Consider the following 23,300-nt stretch of genomic DNA (forward strand, 5'->3'; position numbering starts at 1 on the left):
GGATGTGAAACACTGGTTCTCTTCCCTTCCCCTTCTTACTTAGGAGGTTTATCTGGCACTCTGCCATTGATACTTTCCCCATTCTTGTGGGCTGTGGTATGGCAGCAAGGAAGGCTGAAGAAATGAGTAAATCATTGCTGTGTCAGCTGGGATCTCTGTAGCAGCCATGACAACACTTCCAAAGTGATAATTTTGGAATACCATCACCAAGTCTCTTCTTCACGCAGGGGGAGGCTTATTGGCAATAAAATGTTCCCCATACTGCTTCCCTTTAGCAAAAGAGTCCTAAAAGGAAGGAAAGGTGGAGGTGATGAGAGGCATTGGGAGGTTAGGCAGGAGAAATCCGTGGAGTAAAGGGCTGGAAGAAGAGTGAGGAGCAGGAGGCAATGCAGGCACCCTTTCATGTGTGTTGAAGCAGGTTGTCCTTATGCTGGAGGAGTTCACCCTGGCATGAATGGGGTCCTGAAAAACAGAGAAGGGACCTATTTGAAAGGCAGAGGACAGACAAGGGAGATGTGGTGACTTCATGTGGCAGAACAGCCTTCTCACAGGTGCAGCATCGCTTCACCAACAACTTTCCTGGGCATGCTTTGTCTTCTGCTCTCAGTGAGAAGCTGCAGCATTGACTTGGCTTCCTGCTCTCCTTTATTGTGCTAGGGGACAAATTCAAAGCACAATGCCAAGCAGGGTCCTGCAACAACCTTACTAGGCCTAAGGTCTGATGGTGGCAAGAGAGTGACTGTGACCAGACAAGGGGTATTTAATCTCCTTCCATTTTCACACATCTTGTTTTGGGAAATATACCTCATAAAATGACATGGGATCTGAAAGTTAATAATGTTCATTAAATAGCAAATTGTGTTCTTTATTGCCCAAACTCTCCCTAACTGAAGTATCAGTAGACTTGGATGCCTCTCTTACGCATTCATTTATCTGAAAGTCCTGCACTGTCATTAGTTTGATCGGTCTGGAAGCATGTGCTGCAGTGATTGACCTGGCTGGTATAAAAATGAAAAAGGCTGGGAGAATGGGGATGGTGAGCAAGTGGTGGTGTGCAATTACTATGCAAATTTCAAGGGAATAATCATCACCAAACAAAACTTCTGTTATGTGGATGCTACTTGCAGGAAATATAGCATCAAAATGGGAATTTTAAGCCAAACAGATTGGAGAAACTTCCTAATTCCCATTGGCCTAAAATAACACCAACTGCAGGACTTGCTGAACATATTTAAGTGCCTTCCTTATTCCCTCCCTATAAGCCTAAGATACACCTTAACACAAATTCTGCTACTATCTTCTTGAGAACCCTTTTGCTTCAGTGGTATAGCAAGTTTATGCCGTGTTTATGGAGCATCTCTTCCCTGGGTCTGCTCCAGCTTTTTGTACAGGGAAGGGATCCTGTATTTCCAGGAATTTTCCATCCTCATAGCCCTAGCCAAGTTAGGACTAGTCTCCCCTTTGCCACCAGCACAGGCTGAAGCCTGCACACCCCCTTCAGCACCAAATATCAGACCCAAAGCCTTGGAGAAGGAATAGGTACATGGAGTATTGCCAGAGACTTTGTTTATGGCCTTGGGGGTTTTCCTCCATTTCTGCCAGAGCTCTGTTCCTTCATTGTTGCAATGAGCTATATCCTAAGGGGATTCTTCTCCACTCGTTCCTTTTGGTATATACTCATATAATTTGAGATTGCAGGCATCAAGTTTAGGGCAAATCCAAGCAGCCTGCTCGTCTCCCTGGGTGTAGGATGATCTATGACTTTTGGATGGTACCTCACGTATGCTGAGCAATGAGATTGCAGGGTATGGCACTATATGTGAGATTTTTGAGAGTAAGATTTTTACAGCCTACTTTTGGGTGCACACACCATTAGCCAAATCACATTAGCTTCACCTTTGATCTGTTGAGACCCTACAGGTAAACAGTGAAACAGACTTAGCATGAAGCAATATCGTATGGGACATCAGCAAGATGCTGTGCAGAAGGGTTCAAAGTATAAATGTGTCCACACAAACCTTTATACACTAAAGCTCATCCAAAGATTTTCACAAAAGACATTTTTGTATTGAATCCAATCAACGAAAAATGAACATTGACTTTCTGTAATTCACTGTGAGAATTCAAAGTGTTTCAGGTTTGTAAGAAAAGGGTAGTACAAAAGCATAAATAAGATAAACTGGCCATTAGGTAGCGTTTGTCATGTGGCTGTGAATAACTGAAGAAAGCATGTGAGCAGCACATGCAAGATAGCCACATAACAAAGGATTTGGGAGAAAGGGTTGATCTTTGGGAGAAGATCAGAAGAAAATGTTAGAGTTTATTCCTCTTATGAATTTATTTAACTCTCTGACTGCTTGTTTTTTAAATCAAAATAAAAGATTACTGGTGGACCTCCATGGTCCTTGGATGATGTACTCAGGACACCTCATTCAGCACTTTGGGCTGGACCCTTTGTACTGAATATGTTCTTGGCATAATCCCAGTGCCTTCCACAAAGATGTACCCCATTTCCACAGTGCTGATTTTGCCCTCTCTTGTTGAGCCCACGTAACTGCACTCTGCATTCTCACAGTAGGGAAGAAGCACGTTGCGTGCCGAGACTGCAGATTTAAGGGGTAAATAGAATGAAAGGCATGACTGCAATTTCATTAATTTTACTCAAGTCTGGACAAACTCAGAAAGCTTTCTAGGCATGGTTTTGAAATGAGGAAATATTAAACCACCTTTTCTTTCTTTTTTTTTTTTTTTTTTTAAATTATCAGCTCTGTCCCTGATTGAATATTTTCTGCGTCATTTCAGACACCAGGATTCATAGTCAATCAGACAGGACTTTCAGAAGAGGCTGTCCAAGTACCTGGAGGTCAAAGCAAAAAAGTCTTGGAAATGAACTCTCCTTAATATCTGAATGTTGTTCACAGTTCAGAAGTGTTTCTTGTCCACTGGCAACCACACTTTGCCTATGGTCTTCACGATTTCAACTACCTCAACAAAGAAATTTTGCTTCATGTGTAGAGGTGGCTAATGCCATAACTGATGAAGGCCTGAGATCCGTTCATGTTTGGAGCAGTGTTTACTGTGGAAACAACTCTACTGCATTATCCTTTAGGGCTTATAGAAACAAATCAACAGGGGTGGAAGAAAATAAAAGCTGATCAGCCCTCCCCAGGGCAGCTTTCATGACTTGTGATGGGTAGGAATGAGCCTATGTAAGCTCAGTCCCACTCCCCTCTTCCTTCCCCGTGTGCTGTCCCAGACACTTGTGCATCTTTTCCCTGAGTCTGTTGAATTCTGTCTGTATATGATGAAGTCCTTGATGCTCTTGTAAATTATGCAGAACGAGTATGTGAGAGACTGAAAGTACTCCTAACTACTCCCTGGGCTGGCAGCTTGAAGCAGAGCAGCTTGCAGGGGAACAGACGGCAGCGTTCAAAATATTTGGGCTCCCCAGAGCCAGAGGTTTGAGTCCCAGCAGGGCCAATTCAGCTACTTGTTCCCAGTTGCTTTACTGCAGTCCACAAATCTTCTTGTCCCTAATGCTCTAGACAAGACCTTCAAATCCTGAGACTGTGCCTGGTTTGTATGCCTGCAATACATTTTGTAGCACTCCTGGTGAGGGCTGGGGTTTCCCCAGTGTTTTGGGGTAATGTTTGCACCAGAAAAGATCCAAATATCTAATTGGCAGGAATCCTAGACCTTCTGGGGAATACATTTCCTGGGGAGGTATTCAATAGATAAAACGCCATGTATATATCAATATTTACAATTCCTAGGACCAAATCTGGAGTATCTTCCTGCATAATTAGAACTCACACATATTTTGACAGTGCTAAGTAAGCACGTTGGGCCTCAGCTACAATTTATAATGTGCTTTGGGATTAAAGGTGTTCTATAAATGTAAGATTATTATTAATAACAATATCATTGCAAATCCCAGAACAGTGAGCTGGGAGCAGATACACAGTATTTTGCATGCTTGTTAAACCAAATATAACCACTACAGGAGACCGAGTTATTCTCACCTTTTATTAGACTGAAGCAGACAAGCAGTGTGAACAAATATGATTAAAAAGACCCTCTGGATTAAATGTACCCCTGATTGCTCTTGCAAGCCAGATATCAAATTTTGTGGTATTTTCTAGAGGTTGTTTTTTACTCTACAGTCTTCATCTGATTTTACGGTCAGCACTACTTCAAGCTTATTACATTTGTAACAGGATACAAATACAGCACCATTAATTTAATTTTATTTACATTTCAGAGTTATTCAGATAGAATAAATTGAATGGAATTTGATTGAAACTGCCCTGCAGGACTGACTTTAAGCACATTCAACAAGAGTGCTTGATAAATAATGGCAGCATTTAGTACACAAAAGACACCCCCTTGGACTGGAGGATTTGCAGCAGTCATTAACAGACGAGGAAAAGAAACACTGCCAAGAACAGAGCTAAGCTGAACACTTCCATTTGAAATCCAGTTCTCACTGCAGCCATCTGCAGACGGGACCGCTACTACAGAGGATGGTGACCTTCCACATACAGCTCTGTCTGCGACCTGCAGAAAGCAGTCGCTGTCCTGTGTGTTTCATTAGCACAGCACTCAGTGTTCAAGTGAACATTTATATAAGAGGAAGAAGAAATACCAGTGCTTGTTTTGCAGTGACCCTTGGAAATCCTGGTTAATGATGGAGAAGCTGTTGTATAGACACTTTGCAGAACCAACACACATTCCCAAATTCAAATCAAAAGGACGATGGATGTGTCTTGGCAGACAGGGAAGTGGAAAGGATGAATGGACTCGTGTTTGTGTGTGTGATGGGGAGTGGCCAAACCACTGTCAAGCTCTTCATAGGCAGCATGGTAATGCCAGGGTTTTAGCAGAGGTTTGCAAAAGGATAATGAGGGGGTTTCACACTTCTTTACCAACATTCATCCCAGTAGCACCAGGGAAGACAGCACAGAAGTGTTTCTATAAAAATGTTAACAAGTGAGAAATAGAGACTGACAGAATGATGAGAAGGGAAACGACATTGTCATAGCAAAGGAGAGCTCTTTGGCAGGGTGGGAAGGGCCTGACAGGAAAGATAAATAGCTTGTGTTTGATGGAGTAAAGAGGAGGAATGTAGTAGGGGAGCAAAGAATGTGTAAAATCCTCAAGCTGATGGATTAGGAGGATGATCTTTACAGCCGTATTTTGCAGGGATGTGCACAGACTGAAATTACACTTGGCAAGACCAAAGAGAAGGGTGTTTCAGTAATCAAGATGCAAGGCAGTTTAGTTTTAGCCAGGTTAGATGAGGCCTTCTGATGCTTTTAAACAGGGAAGCTAGGCTACTGCCATGATCTTTCCTATCTTGCCCAGAAGTGAATGGCAGAGTTTTGAACCACTTTTTTGCTACTAATTATTTTTGTTTCATTCTTAGCTGAATGTGTTTTGTTCCTGCTCTTGTCAGCCTGTAGCATTCATAAGACAATCGCATTCACATGTGTGGAAGAAGGACATACCCTCAAAAGCTGTGGGCTGTAGAGTTTTTGGCATCCAGCCACCCCTCTAACTGATCTCATTTAAGCCCTGCAGGAGATTTTGAAGGTATCACAGTTAGGATAGACATGTGAGATTTGTTAGTGACTATTTGGTGGTACCTAATAGGTGGCCCTCCAGGTCAACCTTCTTACAGAGCTAGCACAAGGAAAAAGGGATTCTGTTTGAGGCTACTAGGATTTTTGTGATCTGTCACAGTGGGGCATCTGGTTATGAAGAAATGGAACTGCCTTGCAATACCAAACAAATTGTCCATATAGTTTAATAATCCCTCTGTGATAGTGCCTGGTGAAATGCTTCCGATTAAATACAGGAAACGAAGCAGAAGACAAGTAGGAATGACTTGCCAACAGGGGAAGTTTCTTTCTAATTCTTATCAGTTAACAACTGGCCTAGGTCCTGAAGCAAGAGGGTTTATATCCTTTCATAACAAAAGAAAATACATATTCTATTTAATGAGAACATCCCCAATTACATTATCCGTATAAATGTCTAATCCTTTTTTTGAATCCTACTAATCTCTTAGGCTTAATGTTATCTTATGGGAATGAGCTAATTAGGCATTGTATAAAATGTATTTCCTTTTAACAGTTTTATATGTGGTGCTTTTTATTTCCGTTGAAAGTCCCCTCATCCTGGTATTCTGGAAGGGCAAATAGGACTGTCGATTTTTCCTCTTTCTACCACCTGCATTTTCCACAATCCAACCGGGAACCAACTCCCTGATGTGTAACTTTCGGTGTTTTCCAACCTTCCTCTGCCGAATAAAACATTCATTCACATCCTTTTACAATCTCTGCCACTTGTATCTGAGAGCCTTATTTGGTATCCTCACTGAAACAGGAAACCAGGGCAGGACAAGATCGTGCTGCTTTCTTCAGCAAGGGCATTACCATGACTGCAAACTGACTTGCCCCATACTCTAGGTAGATTTACTTTATTTGCATGTTTGCTCACCCCATTATGCCCTGAGCAAGTGAATCCCTTAAGCTGTCCCTCATACCACCTTAATTCCCTTCCTGCGATGTTACAGCTCAAGCAAAACTCATTGAGATGTCTGGGTGGTTTCCACGACTCCTTCTGGAGCATCGCTGTGTGCCTGCTGGCGTGGGAGCTGGCCCATCATCACTGCCTGCTGCCAGGGGTTGCCTCTGCCATTGCTCCATCTCCACCAGGTTTAAGGAGACTATGGCAGCATCAGATCCACCTCTTACACCTCACGTTTCCCTCCCCTTTCCAAACCAGTGAATCATTGTCAGCTCAAAAACCGATCGCTTGTTCCTGTTTTGTTTCCAGTTCTTTTGCAGGTGTCTGATGGCTCCTCCTCTCACCTTTCACTTGCTTTTTTAACAGTGTCATGGCAGGGGGTTTTGAAAAGCGTTTTTAAAGATCCAAATAAAATCTGACAACTTGTTCACATCCTATAACCCTGCAGTGGTGCTGGAGTCATGATAGCAAAGCTTAGTTCTCACTAGAATATAAAGAGCCTGTATGGAGCAGAATATAGAAATTGTGAAGGACTTCTATATTCTGGATTGAGTACAGCACTTCTGGCTCTCATCCAAGTATCCTCACATTGATTTTTTTTTTTTTTTCAGAGTTTGTACAGGAAGCCAAACAACCTTTCCATTGAACCTAGAAGTAAACTGATCACAAGCCAAAGATGAGTCCTCTCTCTGCAGCTATCTGAACCACTACAGCAGCATTTGTTGAGTGTGCCTTTATTTTTCTGTTTTAATCTGCAGTGTGCTGACAGCCCCAGAAAGATCCTTAATGGATTTTAACAGCAATGCAGCACTAAACATATATAGCACCTGCCACACCAAGGCATCCCAGCAGACCTCCCAAATAATAGAGTTTAAAGCTTCTGCTTTCAGGAGCCAAAGGCAAGGCTCAAGAGAGCAAAATTAAGTCTGGGTTTTAAAATATTGACAAGCTTGCCATTATTAATTTCAAGAGGAGAATTAATCACTGATGGACTGGATTGCAGAGGAGAAAGCAGGGCAGGATCAGCAGAGACAGCGCTGATGAACTTGGAACCACGCTGCTGGATGGGAACCTTTCAAACCCCAGCAACGAAAGCCTCTGTTCAACATGCAACAATTGAAAGTTTACAACTGCTTAGCACATTGTAATTAAAATAAGTCATCCAGAAAAGTGACAAGAAGCCTGAAGTTGGCCTCACTGTATGCCTTTTTGAGTTTTCATGGGGTGCCTTCTATGCAGAGGTCTCAAAGCACTCTACAAGTACTAACAGGTTACACCACTCTGGTAGCAAAAGCATTATAGCTATTGTAAACCAACACACACAAAGATCAAATGATCTGTGCAAATGAATTCATAGCAGTATCAATAGTGAAAATCCAAGAGCTCTGGTTCTGTTTCCTCATCTGCCCATTAGACAATGAAGCTTCCTGAAACTTCAAGAGGCTGAAGCACCACATGCATGACTTCTCTTTCACTTTGCTCCTAATCCTAGGAATGGTTATATATGTGCTATTAAGGCTTTTATAACTTAAATTATGGTAGTCTTATCTGACATAAAGCAGGAGCCATTTCCTTTCATCACTAGAATATCGTGGTTTTAAAGCCAAAGAAGCAGGAGAAGGATCAAAACTTGTGTTTCCTGAGCTGCGTGATCCTTCAGCAAAAAAAAATTAAAAAGTCGGAAACAGCTTGCAGAACACCTGAAACAAGAATACAAGGGGATGCTGAAATGTTTAGAACATTTAGGAACAGTTTAACAGACCCTGGTAAGAGATGTTACCCTTTTCAATGGAATACGAAATCTACTTCTTATCTATCTGCATGAGCTCATGAAAGCTGCTTCTGAACTACAGCTGCACAATTCCAGACAGGTCACCCATTCCAGTAGGAAATAGAGCACATGCACTCTGAATATTACAGAAAATATACACTTTTTGGTTCCATATCTTTAAAACTTAAATGCATCTTCAAATGATTACAGCTATCTTCTTATTCACAAGTTACTCATCACATGTCTAATAAATCTGTGAGCACCAATCTGTGCATCAAGCCACAAGTTCCCATTTGAAACTCTTAAAATATTTTTTTTTATAATGGCAATAAATGATTTTGATTCAGGCAGCATAAGTAACTGTAACTTATAGATATTATGCAGAACTGAGCTTGGAAAAAGGCATTTTTATTTCTCTACTGTAAGACTGCCCTCCTTGATTTTCAAACTATTCTCAGACATTTTGCTGCCAGGCAAAAGGTGACATGTAAAATAAGTTATTGGAAGAAAAGGGTATGACTGAGCAAAAAGTACACAGAGAAAAGACAAAAAGAGCTTTTCTTTGGCAAAGAAAGTTTATAACTAAGCACAAGCAGTGCAAAAAAAAAAAAAAAACTGGTCTGGGGATTCAAATTATTTTTGTAATCCAGTACATGAACTTCACCCTTCTTCAAGGTCATTCTCTCCTTCTGTCTACTAAGAAGCCCACTTACAATTTTTTTTTTTTTTCAGCCTCTGTTGAAGGTGTGAGTAGGAACATAGCTCTGACTGAGCTCTTTTCGGCTAGGAACCAGTTAGTGCCCTAGAGCTTATCTACAAATCTGTAGCATGACTTCCTTTCACCTAGAGAGCATCTGACTCTGGAAACTAAAATGCTGAACTGGTACTCTTGGGCTCTGCTACGGTTGTTTGGTGTCAGAAGAATCCAGCTGGGTAAATCAGGTAACAATTAGCAAAGACACACTTCTGTCATCCTCAGTTCAAGAAAATATAGGACCAGTGTCAATGTTGCCTAATGAAGAAGGTACGACTCAAAATAGGATGTGTTAGAGTTAGTTCCTTCTGGCATTCAGATGAGAAAATGATGGAGGGGCATATGTTTTTCTAAATTCCTAAGCACCACAGAGGTGCCACATAAAACATGAGGCATGCTGCATGTCAGAGCTCCCTCTGGTTCATGCACCATCCTGCGCAAGCCAGGAAACAAGCAGTAAAAAAACTGCATGCTGTCCTTTCTGTCACCACATCTAAAGCTGGTGCAGTCATCAAAAACAGCTGGCGCTGACACTGATTAGAAGAAGAAATCAGTCTAGTATGGATCACAGACACCCAAAAGGGTCAAACAGCTGAAGGGACAAAGAAAACTCATAGGTATTGCATCAGACTGATGTGTCTATTTGGCTGGCCCTTCCTGAGGGATGCTGCCCTCCGGGCAGGTAGTTTAGCAAGGAACTGAGAAGCACCTTTTGCACCTTGCAGCTTAAGGGAAGAGAAGGGATGCTCACTGATTCCTGGGAAAGAGCTGAGCTTTTTATTAGGGTTTATTCAGGGCTGGCACGACATGAGAGGGGAAGAGAAGGGAGAGTGAGTTTAATAAGTGGGTGCTTTATCCTCTTTTCTTTGATGGTTTTATACATGAAGAGGACTGTGTGTGTTTCATTCAGCAACCCAGTACTGCTAAGCGTTGTCATAACATAAAACACTGAGGCAGTTCTGCCTTGATAAAGTTACCAGCCAGAAACAGCGAGCACAGAACAGATCAATATATAATGTGGGAGTCATCAGCAAACCACCTGCTTAGCCAATGTCTAGCAGCCTGTCTCCAGAAATAGACTACATGAGGCAAACACGGGCGTAAGAGGTTCTGCAGTAAATAACTCTAGATGAAGCTAGAGCTAACTACTGAGAGTTTGTCTCTCACCCATTTTTCTACTGCCCCACCTATGGCTGTAGTCCTTGTGCATTTTGTTTCAAGGTCGATTTTCATCCTCATAAAAAAAAAAAAAAAAGCTATACATATTTCAGGATTATAAAGTAGAACCTAGGTTTTAGTGTAAGCTGAATCCAAACTGGACACAGATGAAACCTAGAGAGCGGAGTTTAATTTTAGTAGTCCTTCAATGCCACCACACAGCCTCCTAAGCCTGTGCTTTCCCGTCCCTCTATTGGCCCTGCTTCTTCACCGGCACACTAGAAGCCACCTGCTAGTTTCTAGCAAAGCTTGAACCCAAAATATCACAACATGCTCTATTTCTTCGCTGCTCAGCTCTCTCCAACAGCCTGAAATGACACAATCTGAATGGGTTGCTCGCTGGGCTGAGCACTCAGCTGTTGGTGAGAGGAGAAAAAGTGCGTGGCTGGGGACACGCACTGACACCTGCACAAAAACAGCCACAGAGGCTGGCAAAGGAAAGCTTTGGGCAGGTGGATGTCCTGCGTGGGGGTAGGTTAAATACAGTACCACCACCCCACTGCCTGCTTTGCAACAGCAACCGTGGCCACGAGGCTTTCCCACAGCAAGGAGGTGCGTGGTCAGGTGCTGGTACAGGGTCAAAGAAAAGAGAGAGCAGACTACCTTGAGAGAGACCTTGGCAACAGGAGGACCAAAAAAAAAAGCAGGAACAGACCTTGGGACAGATTGTGTGATCAAGTGGAGCTGGAGATAATTGTATTTTAAAGATCTCCTGGGGAATGGGCTTAGAATAGAAGTAGCAGCAGGGTTGGATCTGTAGCTATGTAAATAGCTAAAGCCACATTTGTTAGCAGGGAGAGGGAAATGGAGAGCTGGGTCTAAATAGGTAAATTTCTTTGTAACAGGTCAGTGCGCTGTTAGACAGATGTGCCAATACTAGTGGTGTAACACTGTCCCACACAGGCTGTTACAAGTCCCAGGGCTATACTAAATGAAATTGTTGACAGAAATACCAGTCTCCAGGGGTTATTTGTTCATAGCCTGCTGTTTGGGAATAATGCAGGAAGCTGGAGAAGAGATAATTTTGTAACCATCTTCTGGTATCTCAGTTCAGCACCATCTGGATGTTCACCCCAGTTTTTCCCTATTCCTGACTGAATGCTTCAGATTTTTTTACAGAGGGGAGACTTGCTGCAAGCTGTGATATTCATAAGCAGGATAAATGTCCAACAGCTGCCAGTGAGCTCTCCCAATTCATTCATATGCTGATCACTCAATAGGTGCAGAAATCTCTCCTCAGAATAAGAAGGTGGTTTTCTGTCAAAAGCCCAGGAAAAGTCATCCTGTCTCTTCTTTAGGGCTCTACAGGAAAATGGCATCCCGTAGGGTTTCTCTAGGTTGGAGAAACATTAGAGCAGCAGTGGTAATGAGCCATACACCTGATTTCAAGCTGCCCCCTCCTTTTTTAACTAAATTTGTTTAATTAAACCATTTGAAACCAACACAGCAGCATATGTGTGGCTGGTGTCGGTAAGTAGGCTACTAATATCTTTTGAAAAGGTTAAGCAATTAAACGAAAGCATGGCTAGTAGCCAAAACCACAAACTAGTGAACTAGTTACCATTCCATAATGTAGGACTTAAAACACAACTTTCCTTCTTGCTCTGGAAAAAAAAAAAAAAAGAAGTATGTTCTTTCATTGTTTTGATAGGACTTGTCACCTCAGACTGGCTAAGGCAGCCGTTCTGACCTTCCAGCGAGAGGCAGAAAGAGAGACGTTAAAAACTTCAGGGGGAACGAGGTGCAAGGAAAGCCCCACTGTGTTGTGCATGTGCTGCACTCTTCTCCATTTTTCTTGGGTATGCATACTGCTTACTGGCAGCTGCGAAAACTTTTGGTATCACATCTGTTATTTCGTCATAAATTGGTTAGATTGTACCATGGATCTGTACATACATGCTGCAGAAAGAAAGAAGAATAAAGATGTTGCACCCAAAGCTTGTAACGAAACATTAAACTCTTGAAATGATAGAAAGAAGGGTAACACCTTCCTCTGCACTTGACAGACAGCTCTACAGAGCATCACCTACCCCCTCACAGCATGGCACAGCCTTCCTGTGATGGTGGTTGTGAGGACAGGGGTCCCCACTTTGTCATTTCGGTCCAGCCACAGCATAGACAAGGGCATTTGCTGGCTGCCCGTGCATGCATGCAAACCAGAAAGGTTTTGAACCCCTTACTGGAGAGCTCTCCCCATCTTCTCACAGACGTTGCACAGATGCAGTGTGCTGCAGAAAACAGGAGCTGCATCCAGCAGGCCTTGCAGGCAGCACGGCCATGCCTTCAGTGCACCAGATGTGCGCTCCAGCAATGGCTCAGCACGCATAAACTGTCTTGTCCCAGGTGCTTTGATTTCAGCAGTTAACTTCTTGAACCAGAGCAGTGCATCTGTTTTTCTTTAAAAAGGGGCGCTCAGCCTCGTTGTGTTGATCCTGGATGCAAGAGTGGCTATCTCACCCCATGCAATAAATCAGCATGGCCAGAAAGCACTAGGGTAGAAGGGAGATGGACACAGCGTGTGGCCTTCCCTCTGGGCCCAAAGGAGGGAGGTGATGGGCCCATCCCAGAAAGGCAGGAAACTACCACTGAGCATGATTAATGGCTATCAAGACCTACTCACAATCATGCTGTCTGGAGGATTTGTCTGACCTCTTGATCAGAGAGATGAGTGAGTTCATGTTAAGGAGACCCTTCTACGAATTGCAGGTAATGATAGCACTTCACTAATTAGCACAGGCAGCTCCCACCTCAGAGCTGTTGTCTATAAATTGCCTCCAAAGGCCAGTAGAAATTCCTGGATAGGGTTTTTCAAGCTTTTCTCTGAAACCAGGAAAGCTGAAGCCTTTTTTGCTTGCTGGAGAAATGATTAGAAATAGACCAATAGAACAGGAAAACAAATCTGTTTGACCCAAATCCCATTTTGAGGTGTCAAAGAGAAACTGTTGTATCACTTCAGAAATATATGCTACTACAGACAAAGCCACTATTTCAGCTTTTCCCTCAGCCTCCTTGTGCCTCTCACATCCCCATTAGCCACTGCTGTGGGGGTTAATAAAGGAACGAGTAAGCTCAGCAGCAGGCAGTGAAAGTGACGGTCCCAAACGTGCAGACCAGCTTCAGGAGGCTAATTGCAACAGTATGAGCTTGAGGATCCCTGCTCAGAAGTCTCTCAATTCTAGTATTGCTTACCAAGATCTCGCTGATACCTTCTCTTTTCCTGTCCTCCTGTTACTCTTTTCTCCATTGCCATGGTTTCAGCCTGTGGTATTTCACTGAACTATTTCCAGCTTGTTAACCATTGACCTGTCCCTATGGTACACCTCCTCCTGTCTCCTGCCTTCAAGATCTACCCTGTAACCTGTCCCTCTGTTTAAAAGTTCTCTGTAAAATACAATAAACCTCCCCAAAAGCCATTTACCTACCCAAACAGAGACTCATGCTCTCTCCCCTACAAGAGAGAAGGGTGGGTAGACATACACGATCATCCAGTCTCTCCTTCCTGTGTCAGCCATCGGCTCCAAACCTCGGTGTGGGTATTTGCACTGGTCTTCTGGCCAAATGTAAGGCCAGACTCTTACTCCATTCAGATTATCATTTGTCCTATGAATCGACACATTTGTAGCATGAACAGGCCAGAGTCAGTCCTGAATTCAAAGACGGGTTTGGGAAGCTGGAGAGGTGAGTGCATGTTCAGCAGGTGAAGTTAAGAAGCTGTAAGGAGTCCATCTCCCCTCACCACCCCAGGACCTTTACATCCCCCATCCATGCACAGACATGTAGAGCCGCTTTCCCGCCTACCTGCTTATAAGCAATCCTCCCTCTCGCAGGAGCTGACAGCCTCTGGGACCATCTGTGTAACTGGAGTGTGTATTATACGCCATGCAGTTTGGGACAGAGAATCCAAGAGCCTTTGAGACAAGGCTTGCCATGCCTGCTGCTGTGGAAAGAAACGGAGGGCACTCCTTGTGCTATGGGGAGACATCAGCCCCCCAGCAGCACCCCCACACCACCCATCCCTCTTTCTGCACTGGTGGCAGCTTCAACAGAGCTGCACAGGACCAAAACGAGGGCCAGCAGCTGGAGTATTGCCTGCTGCTCACACAGGGTGCTTCGGTCATTCAGCTCAGTCACTGCAGCTCTTCTCTCTCCTAGTCTGCTCTCTGCTTTCCATGTCATCCACAATTACGATGTTGTTGGGCAACTCAACTTCTTTCTCGTTCGTCGTGGGTGAAAGCTCCTTCTCATCTCCATTCTCAGCCTGGGGACAGAAGAACAGAGCACACCACCTCGGGTGTATTACTGCGGGAGGGGGGACAGGACTTACAAGCAGCCCTAACCAATTCACCTCCTCTTCCTCCCTTTTCGGCCTCTGTCCAAGTCCAGCCTGCAAGTGCACCTGGAGTCTGCCAGCCATTTGCAGCCAGCAGCTGGCATGATGTTCCTCAGAGGTGACCCGAAAAGCAAGTGGACTGAGCACAAATGTGTCTGCCTGGTCATATAGCATAAAAGAAAGCTCTAAGTGTGCACACAGCAAAGGAAATTTTGCCACGGGTACAACTGTTAACACTTTAAAGTTGTTTTATAACAGCGTCAGACAAATTTGAAACAGCTGCTCTGTATGCTATTCATTTCCAGCGGCAATGTCTGTTTTTTTTTTTACTTGCTATAAAAGAAATTGGTGCTGCTGTTGTTTACAAAATTACCCAGGCTGCACTTATGACTTCTAACTACTGATCTTGCTGTGCTCACATGGACACCAGAAATGGCAAGATCAGGATTTTCTTGGCTAACGTTGGTGCCACATCCCTGAAAAATCTAAATGTTGAGTGCACTATGGAAGGGAGCAGGCAGGGGCAGAAGGGGAGAATCACAGGGTCCCAATTCACATTTTCCTCAGATCTTTTGTCATTGAACTACTGAGCACTTTCTCATGCCGCTAAGCAATTAAGCCTCCCTGACATTGTGGCGCTTATGAGGGAATTGCTGCTCATCTCAGCTGTGCTCAGAAACACCAGGTCAGGAGTCAGACAACTGACAAACCCACTGAGGGGCCTGGAAACGCATTCCGATGCAGATTTCCCCATCCGACATCTTCAGAGATGCTGAGGAAAGGGCAGGAACAGCTCGTCTTCAAACAGATTGCTAGGGGCAGGCACCTTCCAGTTTAATGAAGACCGGACTGCTTTATATTTATACAAGGTCAAGGCTTTATCATGCTTGTTTATCTACCTTAGAGTAGGACCCAGAAGACCTAGGTGCAGACAAGGACCCTTTGGTCTAGTATCTATGTGAAAATACTGAAGGGAAGCCAGGAAGCAAAGGAAATATATAAATATCACGCATCTTCCACCTTTCTGTTTAATTATATTATTTTGCCTTAAGCTCCCTTTTCAAATGAAAGGAAATTTCTAGTGCTTTATTTACTTTTAACTCTTCCATTTATAAACCAAGTAGTTGCATCGAAGATGATTTGGGGTGCCGCTGTTAAGTGATGCTGAATCCAGGGCAAAGGAGGAGGTCGTGAGGGTTGCAAAGGAAGCACTCATGGCACAAGCTCTGAAAGAGGACATAGACCCCTGCATGGGCTGCTGTATTGGGAAGACAGTTTGTTTCACTTTCCAAGGCTGCTTTTCTCCTGGTAAAATTGCTGTGATAATGCTTATCTTTTTTTTTTTTTTAAAAAAAAAAAAAAAAAGTGCCTGGAGCTCACTTGTTAAAAAGAGCTCTCAAAGGCTAAGAATGGTTTTTGCTGAGTCTGCTGTCTATGATTAGGAAATGCCTAGCATGATGTGACCATCATTACACATTCATGAGTCTCACTGTTTATAACAATAAAAAAAAAGTATCAGCTTATATAGAACATCTGATCTGCAGGTTTATTTTTCTGTGAATGATTTCATTCTTAGTCATTGTCACATCTGTGTGGGGTCACTATTATCCCCTCTCCTTTCATTAAATCATGCCAAAAGTTTTGCTGTTGTTGTTTTAATATTTGATCTGTCATTTTTTAGATTAGCCTAGAATGTTTTGTTTAATTGCACTATATATATATATATGTATGTATTTTATTTATTTTTTGCATTTGTGTTTTTCTCAAAGTGTCCTGGATTACATAAAGGGCAGGAAGAGGAAGGAATACATGTGTGAAATAAATAAAAGTATTATTAATAATAATTGCCTCTGGGTTAGTCATATCCTTGCAAATTGCATCTGGCTGTGTTAAGAGTTATTGCTTTCACCTTGGACTCTCCGTCCAGCCATTAATTGCAAAGAAATGCCACTCTTTTAGTTAGAGCAATAATAACAACTAATTCTTGTTTCTAAAAATGCCACCCAGTAAAGATTCTGCTTCCAGACTGTCAATGAGATGTATGAGCATTTCCATTTCAGAAAGCAAAACTGAGGCACAGAGAGATTTAAAACAACATGGAAAAAACGTCAAAGTCCTGACTCCAAATTCTGTGCTGCGACTATTTAAACTTTTCTTTTAGTGTTCAAATGTATGTTTTATGTTTTAAAAAAGACGTAGCTATGAAAACCTTCTAATCTACATGACTCATAAGTTGATAATTCACAGATGATTCTATTTTTTTTGCTTCATCAACACAACCAATGTTGAGAGCCAAGATGAACTCAGCTTGCCTTCTTTAATCTGGAGGCTTCCTCTGAGTAGCAAAGAAGCCTGGAGTCAGATTCATTGAGGCCCAAGCCAGAGGCTAAGGTGCGGGCATTTCTGTCTTCAGATTGCTTGCACTGACACCTAACTCAGACTAAACGAATAAGCAAATCCTGAGGCATTCAGCTGGATCACACCCTGCTATGCCAGCTGCATACAAAGAACCAAGACGTGCTTTTCTAATGTAGAAAACGAGATGAGCTAAGCATTGTAAAGCAGGCATTTGAAAGGCTGACAGCCCTGGTCCTGATTCAGCCAAAAGAATGTGTGCCAGTCTCGGGCAGGGTTCAGTCGCCTTTTTCGGGGTCCTGTCTGTGATGCTGACTTGCTGCAGGTTAATTTCTTCATGGGCGATAGCCTATGCCCCTGGGCTCCTGCGAATCATTGTAATTGTTCACCTTTATAGCTAGATATGACTACGGCTCAGACATGTCATCTCCATCGCCCTTTTCCACATGCTCATTTTACTTTTCAACCTCAGTAGAGGGTTTAACAAGAATGATCTTCCAAAAGAAAAGATTTTGCTACGAAGCATATCAGCCTACTGGAGAGGAATAAAAAGTGGTGATTATTTCAATCAGCTCAAGAGTCTCTCTAACAGATTGGCACCACATGAGTCACTTTTATTATTTTATGGTAATTTAGATCTCAAGATGAGAAGGAAGATGTACAATACTTGTGACATTCTCCACCTGCTCTACTTCACGGTTGTGCACATGTATCTCAACCGGGCAATCATGTTTATACCAAAATAAACAACCCAAAACGTTCTGATTGTACACAGGTACAACTCTTTCTAGTATATATGAAGAAAGGGAACACTTGAGAAACAACGACACTTAATTGTTGCTTCTAAATCTGGTAGAGTTCTGCCTCCTGATCCTGAGAAGTCTGTTACCTCATCTAATCCTGCATTGTGGCCCCACTGAGAATGAGCCCAAAGCACTCAGCAAGAGGTAAAAAATCAGACTTCACCGTGAGAACATTTTCCTTATTTGACCTAAGTATTTCTTCCCTTAGAAACATATCTTTTACATCTTTTACTAAACTGCGTGTGTCCTGCTGGTAAATACCTTCCATGTTTGTTATGTAATCATTCACTGGTCAAACTGTAAACATTACATTTTTAGAGTATTTCATTGTCTGCAGACTACATGTATTTTGGTCGCTCTTCTCTGCATTCTGTGATTTTTCTGCAATAAGATGCCCAGAGAAAAGCTGCAGGGTGACTACAGTCTCAGTAAGCATTACTACCTTCCCCATCCATTTCATGCATTCGGATAAGCAGAACTAAAATTACATTAGCTGTTTCTGTTGGCATAGAGTTAAATTGTTGCTCACTGCTCTTCTGACATAACCACTTTTCAAGTTACTTTCCTACTACTAAGTAGTTTTTTTTTTTCCCAACTAAGTACACCTTTCCTCACCAAGGTTGAAACAAGCCTTCTTGTAACTGGACCATACGATGACTTTCTGAGTATGAATGTTCCCACCCCTATCCAACTAATGCCTTGCATAAGCTTTCTAGGTGCTGCTTATCCATTTGTTTGCACATGCTTGTACATTAGTTCAGAAGGTATCCAGGGCTTGGACTCTCTGGATGAAAAAAAAAAGAATAAAGAAAATGTCAGTAACGAAGCTCCTCAGTCAGGGAGCCAGCGGCCTGGCTCAATAGATCTGTTGGAAGAATGGCTTACACACTCTATGGAGGTTGTGATGCCCTGTTCATGACTATATTAATTTTAGATCAGCTGAACAGATTTTCTCCCAGCCAGCTTCCAAAGAAGCATCGCACACCAGGACTTTCCGTTGCTGTGATGTTGCACTACAGAAACACTTTCTGGAGGTTGCAAATGGACTGATAAGACTAGAAGAAACATGACACAAACTGAAACATTTAAAGGTTTAGAGAAACAAGTTCAGATTAATGTAATGATTTTTCCAGAAGTAATTCTGAATGATACATCAGTAATTTATACCTTCTGCTACTTAAATAAAATAGGAAATACCACAATTATTGAAAAACAGTGTGGCAGAAGTTATTCTTTAAAAAATTCCAAAATACTGTTTTAGACATAAGACATTACAGCACCAAGCACACATGCTCTTTCTATTCTGTCCCAGAGTGTTGAAGTATCCTAGAATCCTAAAGATTTTTTCCCCTTCAGATTATTCCTCCATAGGGCATCAGTATTGGGCAGAGCTAAATTGCTGTTGAGGTATCTTCATTGTCATCGTGTTAAATATATACTTACTTCTTGTAATCCCATTATGTCTGAACTCATGTTTTTCTTGTGTTTAACTTGGAATGAATTACCAAACCACTATAGGATTTTTAAAAATCTGAATTGCTTCACAAACCAGAACTTGGGCATTAAACCCAACATAACCTTACAAAATAAAGTTTATTTGGAATGACACAAGTGTACTGAGCAAGAAGACCACAGAGAATGCTTCTCCATTACATTTGTAACAGCTGAAAGCTGACTCCATTTTAATTGCAAATCAGGACATATGAACTAGCTATCAAATCATCTTTAAAGAAAGACAGAATGTACTGCTTAACCGAAGGGAGTTTACAGCCTCCGGTAGCACTATAGGTAGCCAGCACATAAGGGACAATTTTAATATTCAGTTGACTTACTGGTTTAAAGGGCTGAGTTAATGAAGCTGGGGCTATTTTGTTCAAGTACTCACTTCTCTCAGTGCACTCACAGTGCTGCCTCAGCAGTGAGGCTCCTCCAAGAGCTGTGCCAAGAGGAAGCTCTCACACCCCAGCGCACAGGGCGCTCACTACGCAGCCACAGACTACTTCCAGAGGGCTGGCACCAGTTAATCTGTCAATGAAAACTCTCAACACACATCCTGTCTCCATCGTACCGCTTCGATCTTACACTCAGTGATGTTTTTGCTTTCAAAGTTTCTGCTGAGGAAGAGCAAGGTCTGGCTGAGCTACAGCCCGGCTGGTTCATCAACAGGGAGTCAGTCAGCCTGAGCCTCGATGGTTGTTGGATAAACCAACTGCTATTAGTGAGCTCAGTCATAAACCTCTCTTCAGAAGCAGCCTGTTTACTTGAGTTTAATTAAATTTCAACATGTAAAAAAGTTTTAAGCTTGTCTCTGTGCGTTCCATGACTAGTTTTTTCCCTCTGCCATGAATTAATTTGATACAAAATTCTTAAAGATGGTCAATATTTAAGTCAAAAGAGTTTTGGCAGAATTAATCAACTGTTCACAAAGACCTACATACTCCAGGATCTGTTAACAACGTATATTACTTTCAATGTCAAACATCCTTGGGTTTAGGTTCAAAGTCAAAACGTGAGATAACACCACCTCAACAATGTATTACAATTCCACCTGCATAATCACCACACCGGTATTTTTCCACATGCCATTTTCCACAAAGAGGTCAAAAGAGCAATTTCTGGCAGGGGGTTGGTGTTATTTCCATGTCACAGACAAAACCAAGGTACAGCAAGGCTGCGACTTGCCCCAGGCCGCTTGCTAAGCCTGCACTGTAGGTACGATGCCCATTACTCATCTCCCAAGTCCAGACGCTGGCATTCCGCTCTCCTTTCCCTTTGCAGCCAGCTGCCCAGCCCAGCGGGGTGCCTGCCGCCCATCTCTCTGCTCGCCCTGCTTCACCCCGGCCATTTCCCCCCCTCTGGGGCCAGAACGGCAGGGCCGCGGTGCCCCCATTCCCACTGCTGAGGCCAGCCCTCAGCTTAGCTTCCCCAGACAGCCAAGAACAGAGCACAGGACGGCCGCGTGCTTTAGGAACGTGACCGTTTTTATTTCACAGAGAGGCGAACAGCAGGCGAACGCCCGCCACGGGGCGCCGAGCTGACAGCGGCCCGGCCCGAGCAGCACGGGGCAGGCCCCGAGCCCCGCTGGGCCACCGGCCCACTTCCGCGTCGCGGGCCTACCGCGCATGCGCCGCCACGGCCGGCCCCCCCCCCCCCCCCCACTCCCTCCCCCGTTCGCCGGCTGTACCACTACGGCGTAACGTGTGGGTGGGAGTGAACGCGGGGTAGAGGAGCCAGCCGGCTCTGACAGCCCAGGCAGCCCCTCGTGGCCTCGTTACGGAGATACTCGTTCCCTTCTCGAGTGTGCGGGCGCCTCCTAAGCTTGCTTCTCCCCTCATTCCCACCCCCGCTCAATCCCGTCTCCCCCCGGGGCAGCACATTGGTACAGGCCGCTCCCAGCTGATCCGGCGGCTCGGCGAAACCATCGCGCTCAGGCCAGGGGGAGGCGAGGTGCCGGGGCCGGGCCCGTGTCTGTGTGTGCGCGGGGAGGGGAGGGGGGCGCATTGTTGAGTCAGGGGCCGAGCGGCGCGGCGGGGCGGACGGGCGCACCTCGCCGCGGCGGCGGGGGGGGGACGTCACAGCGGGCGGGCGGCAACGCGGGCCCTGCCGCTAGGGCGCGGCCGCCCCCCCTCCCGCGGCCACCCCTCCGCCGCCTCTCCGGTGGTGGCGCCCGGCTCCAGCTGACCGGCCTGGAATCCCGGCTCACAGCCCCGCCGCCCCCCCCTCCCCCCCCCCCACCGCCCGCCGCCGCCGCCGCCGCCCCGGCCCCGGCCCCGGCCCCGGCCCGGCCCCGGCCCCGCTCCCGGCCCCGCCATGGGAGACGCCGGCAGCGAGCGCAGCAAGGCGCCCAGCCTGCCGCCGCGCTGCCCCTGCGGCTTCTGGGGGTAAGCGAGGGCCCCGCGGGCCGGGAGGGGGCTGAGCTGGGCTGCGGCCGGGCGGGGCGGCGGCGGAGGGGAGGGGGGGGACCGGGAACGGGCAGGGGAAGGGGCAGGGGCCGGGGCTGAGCCCTGGGGAGGGGCTGGGAGGGGGGGGGGGGGCTGCGTTGTGCCCCCCTAAGTGTGGGTTTGGGGCGGGGGGGGCTGCTTGTACCCCTCAGGTGGGGGCAGGCCCGGCTGTGAACCCCCCCCCGGGCCGCCCCCGGGGTCCCCGAGCCTCCCTCGAGCCCCCCCGGGCCGCCCCCGTCTCCCCCTGGTTCCCCCCGCCCAGCCCCACAGGGAGCCGGGGGGGGGGGGGGTGGCTCCAACTGCTTCCCCCCCCCCCCCCCCCCCAGGTCAAGGGGAAAACGCTGTGTAAAATGGTGGTCCCGTCACCTCGGGGAGCCCCACGGCCTGCCTGGCTGCTGGCCGGCCTCCTGCGAGGAAGGGAGAAGTAGGGCTGCTGTTATTTAGCCAGAGCTGGGGTAAAAATACGAAGCCGGGCTCTCGCTAACCCCCTACCCGCCCTAGGGTGCTGGATACGCTTCCATCGCCGATCACTTCTTGTATTTTAAATCAGACGTATCATGGCAGGTGGTTTGCTGCCAGACACACGCAGCCACAAAACGCCCCTAATATATATATATATATATATATCCCAGAAATGTTAGTCCCTAACGCTCCTGCTGACGAAATGCTCGAAGAACACACGACTAAATAGACTTCTGAGGGCTCACCTGAGCTTTCCGCTTGTCTGTGGTTGTGCCTTCCTGGGATTTATGGTGTGCAATGTAAGGTGCTCGGGGGGGGGGGGGAGTGGAGGCTGGGAGGAAGGAGATGCAATAAGAGTGATTTAGCGGTGTCGCTGTGCGTGGGGTGCTTCCACTGGAGCGGCAGGATTTTAAGTGAAATCCGTTTTCGTGAGTTATGAGAGAAAACATGAAGTGCAACATATGCCGTGGCCCTGCCGGGAGTGATTGTGCAAGGCATATTACAAATATACAGTAAATTGTTCTGTTAATTTCTGTTTTCTTAGGCTGCCATGTTTGGCACTGATGCTTTCTGCAGTGTAGTGGGGAGCAAGTTGCTGCTGTCTCTGAGGCAGCGCACCGACTCGTGTAACCTGATCTTGGCGTGAGAGGAGAGTCACAGAAAGTTGAAAGTGAACTTTTCCTCTGGGCTGAACTTTTGGGCTAGTTCAGAGGGTTGTGATAGAGAGACAAAAATCTGGTGCGTCATGTTTGAGGATCTGGTTAATGGTGACAGGAGGCCCTCAAGAAAACCCATTGCCTTTAAAGCCATTACTCTTCTCTTAAAACCTACGTTTCCCTTGAACAAACAATTATCAAAATGCTATTTCTTGCTTCCTTTCTCCCAGGTGCCTTTCAATACTCATTGGCAAGCTTTGTAGCTATATTTCCACTTCAAAAAATGAATAAATTGCACCATCAGCTTCCACAGTCTGATGGCTTGTTGTACTTCTCTGTCTTGAAGAAACTTAAGTGTTGTCCTCTCCTTATTCACCTGGGCCTTGCCAGTGCTTGAAAGGATCTGCTGGTAAATCTGTATGGACATGCCCTTGTAGCAGCGTTGCACTGGCAGGAGGACTCATGGTGTCACGGTGTTA

General features: G+C 45.1%; 1 protein-coding gene and 1 long non-coding RNA gene across 4 annotated transcripts in view; one reads left to right on the forward strand and one right to left on the reverse strand.

Moving 5' to 3' along the window:
• Positions 1-295: 295 nt before the first annotated feature.
• LOC310897868 lies at positions 296-22,461 on the reverse strand. 3 transcript variants are annotated; one of them, XR_014582656.1, is made up of 4 exons: positions 22,411-22,461; positions 14,375-14,532; positions 14,073-14,211; positions 2,779-4,557 (listed from the first exon to the last, which is right to left on the reverse strand). It is a non-coding gene; the product is annotated as an uncharacterized lncRNA (long non-coding RNA). The 3 variants fall into 3 exon arrangements; XR_014582654.1 differs by lacking the exon at positions 2,779-4,557 and adding an exon at positions 296-462 and having other exon boundaries at positions 14,073-14,532; XR_014582655.1 differs by having other exon boundaries at positions 2,777-4,557; positions 14,073-14,532.
• The window catches only part of ZFAND3 (zinc finger AN1-type containing 3), a 135,347-nt gene continuing 133,021 nt past the window's right edge, over positions 20,975-23,300 (forward strand). Inside the window, exon 1 of the mRNA XM_083831971.1 lies at positions 20,975-21,643. Coding sequence (XP_083688097.1) covers positions 21,573-21,643 — 71 coding nt within the window. The 5' untranslated portion in view covers positions 20,975-21,572. The remainder of the gene's footprint in view (positions 21,644-23,300) is intronic.

The sequence above is a fragment of the Anser anser genome (assembly GCF_964211835.1).
Source record: "Anser anser genome assembly, chromosome: 3".
NCBI lineage: Eukaryota > Metazoa > Chordata > Aves > Anseriformes > Anatidae > Anser > Anser anser.